The sequence below is a fragment of the Xyrauchen texanus genome, chromosome 17, assembly GCF_025860055.1.
Source record: "Xyrauchen texanus isolate HMW12.3.18 chromosome 17, RBS_HiC_50CHRs, whole genome shotgun sequence".
Lineage (NCBI taxonomy): Eukaryota > Metazoa > Chordata > Actinopteri > Cypriniformes > Catostomidae > Xyrauchen > Xyrauchen texanus.
Window position 1 is genome coordinate 20,849,736 of NC_068292.1, and position 11,488 is coordinate 20,861,223.

Below are 11,488 nucleotides of genomic sequence, written 5' to 3' on the forward strand. Positions count from 1 at the left end.
TTATATGAGACCATTGTGTGTAGCCTCAGGTCTAAAGGTTGATTTTTAGGCTATTTGATATGTAAAAAATTTTTTTTTAAATATAGCAAATTTAGGTAATGAATATTCTGGAAATTATCACAATTATTTTTTAGACAAATTACTTATTTAAAATTTTGTTTATGTTTATATCTATATCTATATCTATATATATATATGTAATAACTATTCAGTAAGTGAAAGATAGTATTTGGGGGTACAAAGTTTCAGTTTCCCGTTTCAGTTGCTAGAGGCCCCCATAAAACAATCTGATTTTCTTAAATGGGGAAGAGATTTTATATATATATATATATATATATATATATATATATATATATATATATATATATATATGATCACAGTGAGCTCACATTTACTGATCCAATCATAATGAAGATTAATTTGTTTACAGAATACTTGCGATATAATGAAATGTCAAATGTGAATGAAAAGAACATGAAATTATGCATCCTTTTCTGAAGCGGTTATTTTGAATTACCATTATCTTAATTTGTTACTCAAAAAAAAAAAAAAAAGGCATTTTGCTGTTTTAAAAGTATTTGGGATAAAAGGCACCCTTCGCCACCTTTATCAAAATAATAATTTTATTAAAAACAACCTTGTGTTATGTATTTTCACACAAATTATGTTGCTCCATCAATATTCAATAAAAATAAATGTATTTCTCTAATCTTGATACACATTGTGACCAGAAAAAGGCCAATTTTTCTTTAAGGTGTGCCTTTAGACGCGTTGTACCATATCCATGAAATGTAATCCAGAATTTACTTAAATATGAAGTAAACACTTCTAATCATTGAACTGAGTGAAACAGTAAATACAAATTCTGACATTCATACCTATTTTTATTGGTAATTGTCATAATCTAGTACCTATATTAAGAATGAAAACAAACAGAGCAGACAAATTTACAAAAGTTCACTTTGTACAGTCACTGTCAACATGACAGTATATCTGAATATAGTTCATAATTAATAATCATAAATTCTATCTTTTCAGTGCACTCTGGATGCTGAAGAGCACTATGGACTTCCTTAAATCAGAACCCATTATTTTCCGCTGGGTTGTATCTGATGATTGTGGTTTGTGACAGTTCCCTGTAGCGGTCAGGTGAACAACCGTAACTTCCAAGCAATATGCTTTATCCCCACAAAGTACAGTCTGAAAGGGGGAAACACCAGAGGAAGAAGACTCTGTGGTGTTCTAAGGATGCCTATTTGTGCAAGGGACAAGTCTCAGTTGATAAACATTTTTTGAAGGTCCTGTGTTGGTCCTACATTTACAACACTGTCATCAGCTTCCTTAAGTCTAAAACTGTTAATTACTGTCCAAAAGGAACACATTAGAATTACAGAGAGTCAACCATTACTTATATGAATACAGTTTGAACACCATCATTGAACGGTGTCATGAGGTGTGATTTGTGTTAAAGCCAGATAAATCGAAAACCAGTTATTCCATACTCAGCCTGAAGTCTCAATCATTCCGATCTCCGATGATGATATGCTCTCGACCTCATGAACTTTTGGCCCCTCTGATGTTAAGTCCTCTTGTATTTCTTGTGCAACATTAGCTTGCTTTTCCTCACTTCTTTCCACTAAAGTATGTCCTACTTCTGCTGCCTCGATTTCACCCTCTCTCAAACTTCTGGTGCTAACTTCAATTATAACAATGCCCTCTCCTCCCTCTAACTGAAAGATTCCCTCCATTTGCCGAGAGTTTGCCCCAACAGCCCCTTTAAAACCGCCCCCTGCTCCAGAGCTGTTGCCCTCACCCTCTATCAGTGCAATCATTTGAACATTGTCCCCAGGTCCTGTGCTGTCATCCATTTTTGTTTCATCATCCAGCTCAAAAACCACATCCTGCCCATCCAATGGAACCAAGGCTTGAGCAGGATGGCAGGAGAGGCTGAGATCCTCACCTGGGCCTCCTATGAAGCCTGAGCTTGGCTGAAGGTCCTCGTGGTGAGGCTCAGTTTGAAAATGAAGTACAAATGACTTCTCTACACTTCCTTCAGTCTCAGAAGTTCCATGCCCCTCGCTCTGTCCAGTCCACTCTCGTAGAAGGTTAAGAGAGACCATTTCAGACTTCTCTCCATCTCCATCATCTTCTCCCTCTGTCTGAATCCGAAGCACATATGACTTTTCTCCTCCCTCACTACTGCCTCCCTCTTCTTGCTGCCCCTCATCTTTGATCTGCAAGACATATGACCGCCCTGCATCACTCCCTCCTTCCATTTTCACCTTCACCTCCACCCCATCACCCTGTCCTCCATCCTCCATCCCTTTCTCTAAACACAAAACAAAGTGTTCCCTTGAGATTTCTTGAACAGGTTTCTTCTCAAGTGGAGCACTCTCAGAGTCACCTCTAAAGACAGGAGAACTATTGGAGTTGTGTGTCACTGACATAATGCCAACAGCAGGGACAATAGGGCATTCAGGCACTTGGCAAGAGCTGACAGACGACACAGCTGGTAGATCACCATTAGCAAGTTGCTGGAACTTTGTTGTTGAGGAAGCAACAGAAGTGGCATTGGATATTGTGGTAGATTTGGAAGTAGCAGCTGATGAAATCAATGGTTGCTTGACTTCTGTAGTCTTAATGACAGGGGCAGGTTTTTGGATAGCAGCTTTAGGCTTCCGTTCACGCCTAGTACCTCCTTTTCTGGTACGACTTAAACTGCCTAAAATGGGACGAGCAATTGTTGGTGTGCTTTGAGGCTGGGAAGTGATGAGGGGAGCATTATTATTGGTCAAAATAAATCTCTGCTGTGTCTGAACTGGTTGATATTGCTGGATGTGAGGTTGGGCTGGAGCCAAAACTTGGGGCAGTGCTGAAATGGTTTGCATCAAGGGAAGGGTCTGTGGTTCAGAATGTATGGGAAGAGTGTTTGTATTGGATGCTGTAGGGACCAGAATCAGACTAGGCTGGTTTCCATTGTTAGACTGGCACTGAAGAAGCAGGAAATTCTGAGTCTGTGGGGGTAGTGGAGGTGGAGGTGTTGGAGGAGGGGGGGCTGGCTGTGTTGGTGTGGGATTGGACAGTGGGATCAGCTGCAGCCCTGAAGTTGTTTGGATCATGAAATAATTCTGTGATGTGTTTGGGGGTATGTCAAGATGTGGGGGTGAAATAATCAATGTAGAATTACCATCAGTGGGAAACAATGAAGGAAGACCACCAAGTACATTCATGTTTAAACTCAGCATTGTTGTCTCTGGTGCCCCACCACCTTTAGCCACCTTCCCCATCTCCTTTGTACATCCTGCTACACCCCCAGAACTATGGGTCCTCAGGTGCCTCTGCAGGTAGGAGAGCATGACAAACTCTTTTCCGCAATCTTGACACTTGAAGTCCTTGCGTAAGGAGTGTGTGCGCAGGTGCAGCTGCAGATTGGATGAGTGTGTGAAGCTCTTGTGGCACTGAGAACACTGGAAGGGCCTCTCTCCAGAGTGTGTCCTTTCATGCTGTTTGAGGTTGGAGGTCTGAGAGAAAGCCTTACCACACACAGAGCAAGCATGTGGACGTAGGCCAGAATGAAGCTGACTGTGGCGACGGAGACAGCTGGTGTTCTTGAAAGACTTGCCACATTCCTGACATACATATGGGCGCTCACCTGTGTGCTGGCGAAGATGGTACTGGTAGTGTGAGCTCCACTTAAAGGTCAGTGGACAGTAGGGGCACTGAAAAGCCCGCACACCTGTGTGGACCTAGATGGGTTGGGAGCAATTGTGGATATGTATTAAAATGTATAATGATTCACAGATGATTTAGAAAACAGACATAGGTTTGAAAAAAAAACATTTTACCTTAAAATATCATTCATATATCAATCACAAATATATACGAAAAATCATCAAATCAGTACATTTCTTTCACAGGAGTTTCATGTAGTTATTACCATGTAATAAATGAATAAACTCTCAAGAGACCCAATTATTGAAATTGATGATATTTCATTTTTTTTTCTCCTCCTTGAAGAGAGTTTTAAGGAACCCACTGGTTTTAAAATTATGATTTTTATGAATATTTTGTTTTGGGGTGAATTTTGCAAAAACGTTGCAAGCTGCAACACTGGCCATTTAGGCTTGTAAAATTTCACCAGTGTTTTGTTAGACAGTATGTGGATATTTCTGAATTCAAAACACAATTAAACAAACATATGCATATGAAATATAATTTGTTACAAACAGTGAAGGTAAATTCATGAACAGTTAAGAAATTTGACTATTTAAAGCAAATAGGGACTATTAATTTTGCTTGGTATAATCAAATTTATAACAAATACCTATCTCTATGTAATAGTATTACATCTAATATTCCATGAATACCATAAGACAGTGTTTTTTTTATTTTTTATTACAGAACAGCACAGAAAACAGTTGAAAATTATTTGGAATAGTTTATTATTTATGATTTATTGAATAGTCTCTAAAGATTGAACATATAAAAAGTTTGACCACTAATGCCCAGCGCTGCACTTTTGCTACAATTAGAAAACTCCTATAAAACTATTTTAAATAAAAAAAATGATAAATGTAATGCCAAATTAAAAACAAGTTTATGGGGGGTTTAATAATTTTTCCATTAGTACAATTTTTTAGAATTAGTAAAACAAATTACAGGAAAATTGCTTAATTTGATTCAAGAGTGTTAGCAATTGAGTCATCTAACTGTATCCTTTTGTGTGACTTTAGCAAGCTCTAACAGTTAATATGCAAAAAAAAAATATATATATATACCCTGACTTTGTGATACAGTTCAGAGTATCAGCTATTGTTATGTGTAGTTTTACACATATTTAAATGAAAATTGGATATTATTGAATTGTTTTAACATTCCAGTTCTGTTTCGCTGGGTCTCTGAAGGCTAAATACATTATAGAATTTATTTAATAATGCAATGAATTTACTTATTTCAAACACTACCCCTATGCAGTAATAATGGAAGCATATCAATTTGCAAAGCCTCTTTGTTTACCCGTTGGTGTATGGAAAGCAGTGAGGATCTTTTGAAGCTCTTGCCACACTCTGTGCATCGATACGGTCTCTCCCCAGTGTGGTCTCTCATGTGGTATCTAAGTCCTGATGAACCTTTGAATGACTTCCCACACTCAGAGCAACGATAAGGCCTCTCTGTAGGAAATGCAAGTTGATTTTGAAATAAATCCACAAGATGAATACAGGAGTCACATATTGTGTATGCAAATGAATGTTACCATGTGATAACTGTGTCAAATATGTGTTTGTATACCAAGACTTATAGTTTTGATATACTGAATATAAATAAAAATGTAAGGAAAAATCCTAAACATGGATTGATTGTAATTGTGTTCAACACCTTCAAACTTCAGCCAGTAAGAAAAGTCTAAGCTTTTATAGAACTAAACAAATGGTCTAACAGCTACCGCAGCATTCTCTTACCATTATTTGTGGCAGATGTCTTGCTACCGCTACCTCCACCTCTCCTGCTTCCCTTTCCTGATGCTTTGACAGATGGCTTCACAGCTCGTCTCTCTCCCTCCTCAGTGACAGCAATTAGACTGACATGGATCTCTCTCTCTGCATCTTCTCCCTCTCTCTTTAATGTGGGCAGTGGCAGTGAGAGAGAAGGGCAGACAATCTCTGCCTCCGCTTCTGCAAGCAATCTCTGCTCAGGAGTGTGGGAGTGCTGGTGGGTAAGCAGAGAGGAGAGCAGCGGGAAGGAGCGATCACAAGCTGAGCAGTTGAATTGAGAACGAGACTCAGACAGAGCGAGAGGATGAGACTTAAAAAGAAAAGAAGGCGAGATGGAGAGTTATTGGCACACGATTTCATAGAATTAGCTAATTTATAAATGGATAGTTCATGCAACAATTAAAATGTAGTCATCATTTACTCACCCTCATGTTGTTCAAAACAAGTATGACTTTCTTTTTTCCGTGGAACACAAAAGGAGACGAGTTATCATTCTGAGGCTATCATTCTGCCTAATATCTAATGTATGTTTGAAGGAAAAAAGAAAGTCATACTTGTTATGAACAACATGAGGGGGAAATTCAACTCTTCTCTCTTTCTCGCCTTCACCTGGGCCATGTGTCGGGTCAGTCCACTCCTGGTCTTGAAGCTCTTCCCACAGTATGCACATTCCATTGTAGATTGTGCACTTGGCACACTGGAATCAGAAGGCATCTGATTCACAGACGTAGTGAAGCTCTGTAGAAGATCAAAGTGAGCCTGCCCCGATTCATTTCTGACCCCATCCAGGCCAAGTAACTCAGCCCCCTGCCCACTGTCTGCAGCTGTGGTGGTTTCAACAACCTCTTCAAAATCAGCCAACAATGGCGTTGCCCCGACCAGTGACACCCCACTTCCCTCAGCCTCTGTGCTGTTTTCTGCTGCAACCCCACCTTCAGTTCTTGGGCCCAGGCTATCCAGGTGAAGAGCCTGATGGTCCTCAAGGTGACTCTGTGTTGAAAATGTCTCATTGCAGCTGCCACAGCTAAACAGCAAAACACTAGCGCCAGTGTCAGACTTGTTCAAGTGCAAATGTTCTGTGCCTGTGACAGTGGAGGAAGTGGGTGTGAGGGAAAGCTGGGAAAGGACATTTTGATTGGCTGTGCCCGAGTTAGCAGGCAAGGGTGTACTGTGAGACAGGAACACCGGCCCGACCCCTCCCTCCTGTCCACCCACGAGGCCGACCATTTCAGAAATTGTCATCCCAACTGTGTTCAAATCTTCTGTCAGCACCACCTCCACCTCTCGAGGAGCTGACCCTGAGCCGGCCCCTCCAGCCTTCCCAGCACCCTTCCCCTTTCCTTCTATGTGAGAGATGCGATGCAGTGCCAAGTTGGACGAATGCGTGAAGCTGCGACCACATTCCCCACAAACATACGGACGTTCACCCGTGTGTATGCGCATGTGCTGCCGCAGGTTTGTGGACTGACTGAAGGCTTTATTGCAGACATCACAGACGTAAGGCTTGAAACCCAGGTGTACATTTTTATGGCGACGCAGGCTGCTGGAGTTCTTGAAGGCTTTGGAGCAGCTGTCACAAGGGTACGGACATTCACCAGTGTGCTGGCGGAGGTGATACTGGTAGTGTGAGCTCCATTTGAAGGTCAAAGGGCAATAGGAACACTGGAAAGTGCGAAGACCTGTATGCACACTGCGATGAATCTGGATATATAAATCATTGTAAAAGTAAGTACATTAAGCATTTGCACCAAAGTCAAATACTTTTTCAGCCTTTTGACAATATTCAAAATAAATCGAGACTGGGGGCTAGTTGTGGGTAGTTGAAACAAGAGCTTTATCTCATTAATGATAAGATTTGGAATCAGAAGTCCAATAGCAAATATGTGTTTTCTCTAGCAGAGGTTTTGCATGAAAGTTTTAAAAACATAGATGCCTACATTTAGTATGCAAGGTTCAGCTATATTATAAAGGCAGATTTTTACCATAAGGTTTAAATGTGTTCTTGGTATTTTTCATGAAAGTCAGGTTAGGGCATGTTGTCACATGTGTTTTATATGTCATACATTTCTACAATTGATCAATTACAACATTTGTAAACCAAAACAATGTTCTGATATTTTTGCAAATGACCTTTTAAATTTTTGTTATTTCAGGAATCATTTTTGTGCCTTAAAACTTTTTATGTTCAAAAATGTGTTTAAATGTTTAAAGTGAGAAGTAAAATACAGTAAAAGTCAAGGTATGTTTTCCAAAGGTTTTCACTAAATTAATAAAAGGAAGAATGTTATTAACGGTAATCATTTATATGCACCAATATACCAATACATTGTAATAATCAGCAATATTTACCTGCATACTGTGTATTTTTACTAAAACATTCTAATCTGTGAAAATGCCACACAAAGACATTTTGATGGCAACAAATCAATTCATTGAGATGGACAGTTTTAAATGATTCACAGGCAGAATTGAACTTAATAACTCTAAAGCCATTTTACTACTGTGTATCTCTGTCTTAACACTTTCATATTTGCAAGTTACAGGACATAGAGATTGCAAAAAACTTTAGTCTAAGAAACGTATTAAAAATGCCACAATATTCATAATGTTGCTTAATTTTATATTGCCAGCAAAATAATTGTGGATATATTGTGAATATCCAGTCACCTAGCCCTAATTGGTACATTTCATCTCCAACTATCATTTGAAGTTTGAATGAAGTCTGAATTTCATCACAGAGGTCCTACTTGTGACAGGATTGTCTCACCTGTAGAAGAGAGGAGCGCTTGAAGGCTTTACCACAATCGTCACACTTATAGGGCTTCTCTCCTGAATGAGACCTTAGATAACACACAAACCAATTTTATATTGGGAACTTGATGATTAGTTTAATTTATGTGTGCTTTTCCCATGCTCAAAGTGCTTTACAAGCAACAACAGACAAATACATCAAAACAAAAAAAATTAATCAAACACAACGCAATGATATGGATCTTCACTTTTGTGAATACGGGCTGACCCTTAATGAAAATAAAGTTTTGATCACACAATTGTGTTTAGAAAAAAAAAGGGATAATTGAAGGAACTGTAATCAAGCCAAAAGTTTCTGTTGCTGTAATGTGAAATGCATTAGAGAACATGGAAGAAATGACGATCTGTGTTTTCTGGTGATTCGGGTGAGCAACAAAAAAAAAAAAAAAACATCTCCGTATAGCATACATATGTGAGGCTTTGTGAAATAGCATGTCAATTAATATATATTTAAAATCGATAGAGCTCTCACCTCTGGTGGTAAAGCAGGGCAGATGAGCCCTTGAAGGCCTTAGGACAGAGGTTACAGCGATATGGCCTCTCATTGTTATGGCTCCTTTGATGATGTGCCAGTCTGGATGACCACTTAAAACTCTTGCCACATTCCAAACACTGGAATGGAGCCTCTGGATTTTGTGCCACCGTTGTAACAGGGGGCGTTGATGATGTCACCATGTCACCTGCGAGAACAACGTTTTGTGACTCTTTCCCCTCTTCTTCTACCTTCTCTCCATCCTCCTTCCCATCCTCTACAGAGGCAAGGAGGGAAGGAAAGGGAGAAAGGGAGGAGGATGTTTGAGATGGTAAGAGTTCAGTTTGGACCACCAGAGTGGCAACAGTGTTGGCCATCACACTCGGTGAGAAAAGGTGGGATGTTGTAAAGGGATTTCAGTCTCTGTGTTTTGCTCTAATTATGGCAGCCATTGCATGGGTTTGGTGGGGTTTTCAGTGACAAAATTTGGCAAAATTACTTCTCCAAAACCGACAGAGCTGTAATAAAACAGATATAACAGATTTATACAGATAAATAGTTAATTCACACTGAATCCAATAGCCATGACATAGGTCCTAATAAAGGCTTTTTTTAAACATTTCAACCCTACCCTGAGTGCCTTGGACCACTAGAGCATCTGAACAGAATATCCCTTATCCAAAGAGCACCAGTGGGAATTATTATACACCCAAGTAGCACTCATTGCATGCTGTATTTGACTGTGATTTCACACTGAATATTCAGCATACATCATATCACATGTCCTAAATATCCCTATATTTACATTTTACATTGTATATGTATGAGAGAAAGCATACATCTCAGGTGCTGTAAAAGATCAAGTTATTTACCATTTGTAAAGAGACAGTTCACTCAAAATTGAAATTCTCATCATTTACTCTCCTTCATGCATTCCAGACTTTCTTCAGTTGAACACAAACAAAGATTTTTAGAAGAATTTCTCAGCTCTGATGGTCCATACAACGGTGAATGGTGGCCAGAACTTAGAAGGACCAAAAAGCACATAAAGTCAGCATAAATGTAATTCATATGACTCCAGTGGTTAAATCCATATCTGCAGAAGCGATATGATAGGTGTGGGTGAGAAACAGATAAAACTGTAAGTCTTTTTTAACAATATATTTGTCTCCCTGCCCAGTATATGGCGATATGAACAAAGAATGCAAGTCATCAAAAACAAAAGACAAATTTGAAAGTGGAGATTTATAATAAAATAGGTCATAAATATGTGTCTGTTTTTCACCTACACCTATCATATATCATCAGAAGACATGAATTTAGCCATTGGAGTCTTATGGATTACTTTTATGCTGACTTTGTGCTTACTGGAAATTCAAAGTTCTGATCACCATTCACTTGCATTGTATGGACCTACAGAGCTGAAATATTCCTCTAAAAATCTTTATGTTATGCAGAAGAAAGTACCTTTCAATTTAGGGTGAACTATCCCTTTAATCTCCTTTTGGCTTTCACTAGTTAATTTTAATGGCCCTGTGGTGGTGACAAATTGTTATTGTTGTTGTTGTTGTTGTTGTTTTGTAAAAAGAAAAGTGCAAATTGCATATAGTCTCAATTAAAAGCTGCATAATAATTATACAAGAATTTAATTATTTGTTTGTTTAAAATAGTTATAAGATGAATTATAGTATGTCACACTGCAGGACCCTTCTAAATCTGCTTGCAATTCACCACAGAAATAAGCATTTTTATTCAGACAACACTGCATATTATGTCAGGAGAATTATATTTCACTTCTGCACTTCTGCCCATCAATAGTAAACAGACCAACACATCATTGATCCACCTTCCCCTTTATAGATACTCCTCCTCCCTGCTTGCTTCACTCCCCCTCCCTGCCTCACCCGCTCTCTATCTGTCTGTTCTTGTCCTGTGGAAATGGGGGAAAATATCTATAAAATGAAGATAAAGGACCAAATCGCACTCACCCTTTAATTAACATACAAATCAACCGATGACTGTTTTATAAGCTGTTTGTTGATTTATGTGCTGTCAGGACCCGGCCTTCTCGAATCCATCTCAGTCCCTGTCTGCGTTCTTCAAACGTCGCAATATTTGTCGGAATGACTATATTATTCAATGCAATTTTTATTTCCCTTTATCACTGTTGTGAAATGTCCAGTTTTGATATAGTGATATAAGGCCGAAGTCCGCAGTGATAGTCCACACAACCTTAACAATAATCAAGAGCACAAACTAACCAGCAGTCGTCCGTCTGAGACCGCCTCTCAGTAAAGCCGGCGCCTATTGGTTCTCTCTCCTTCTCAGTTGGCTCGTTTCATTGGTTGAAAAAAATTGCTGTGACGAACATTGCATTAAAATGTGTTTAGATCGTCCTCGGTTTCTTTTAAAATGATAGAAAACAATAGTTCAGCTTTCTACAAGTGTTCTTCCATAAATACGTCTAAAATCTTAACCATTCACTAAGAGGTGCTTGTTACGTGTTGGTTGTGCTCTGTTTAAGGGTTTGTGGGTAATGTAGTTTATCCGGAACTGGAGCGTCAAAGTCACCGCCTGGTTGCTTTTTAATATCGTAACTGTATATGAATAAACCCAACTACAGTAGCTGTGCTGGCCTCCTCGAATGTGGAAATTTTTTTCGTGTTATACAATCTCTAGTATTTGAAATCGTATTCTCAGCTTCTCTTTCAGA

General features: G+C 39.0%; 1 protein-coding gene across 1 annotated transcript; it reads right to left on the minus strand.

The window, feature by feature from the left end:
* Positions 1-769: 769 nt before the first annotated feature.
* LOC127658360 (zinc finger protein 836-like) lies at positions 770-11,042 on the minus strand. The gene is made up of 7 exons (XM_052147609.1): positions 10,764-11,042; positions 8,776-9,293; positions 8,260-8,332; positions 6,102-7,193; positions 5,460-5,802; positions 5,017-5,171; positions 770-3,746 (listed from the first exon to the last, which is right to left on the minus strand). Exons 2-7 carry the CDS (start codon positions 9,150-9,152, stop codon positions 1,503-1,505), a joined length of 4,284 nt encoding a protein of 1,427 aa, XP_052003569.1. The 5' UTR covers positions 9,153-9,293; positions 10,764-11,042; the 3' UTR covers positions 770-1,502.
* Between the last annotated feature and the right edge of the window lie 446 nt (positions 11,043-11,488).

What these genes read in the sequence shown, in the direction of transcription:
- LOC127658360 (XM_052147609.1), bottom strand. Translation starts at nt 9,152, where the DNA reads ATGGCCAACACTGTTGCCACTCTGGTGGTCCAAACTGAACTCTTACCA. An exon ending in GCCCTGCTTTACCACCAGAG is followed by an intron (nt 8,333 to 8,775) that starts GTGAGAGCTCTA and finishes GTGTTATCTAAG; the next exon opens with GTCTCATTCAGGAGAGAAGC. An exon ending in GACATCTGCCACAAATAATG is followed by an intron (nt 5,172 to 5,459) that starts GTAAGAGAATGC and finishes CATTTCCTACAG; the next exon opens with AGAGGCCTTATCGTTGCTCT.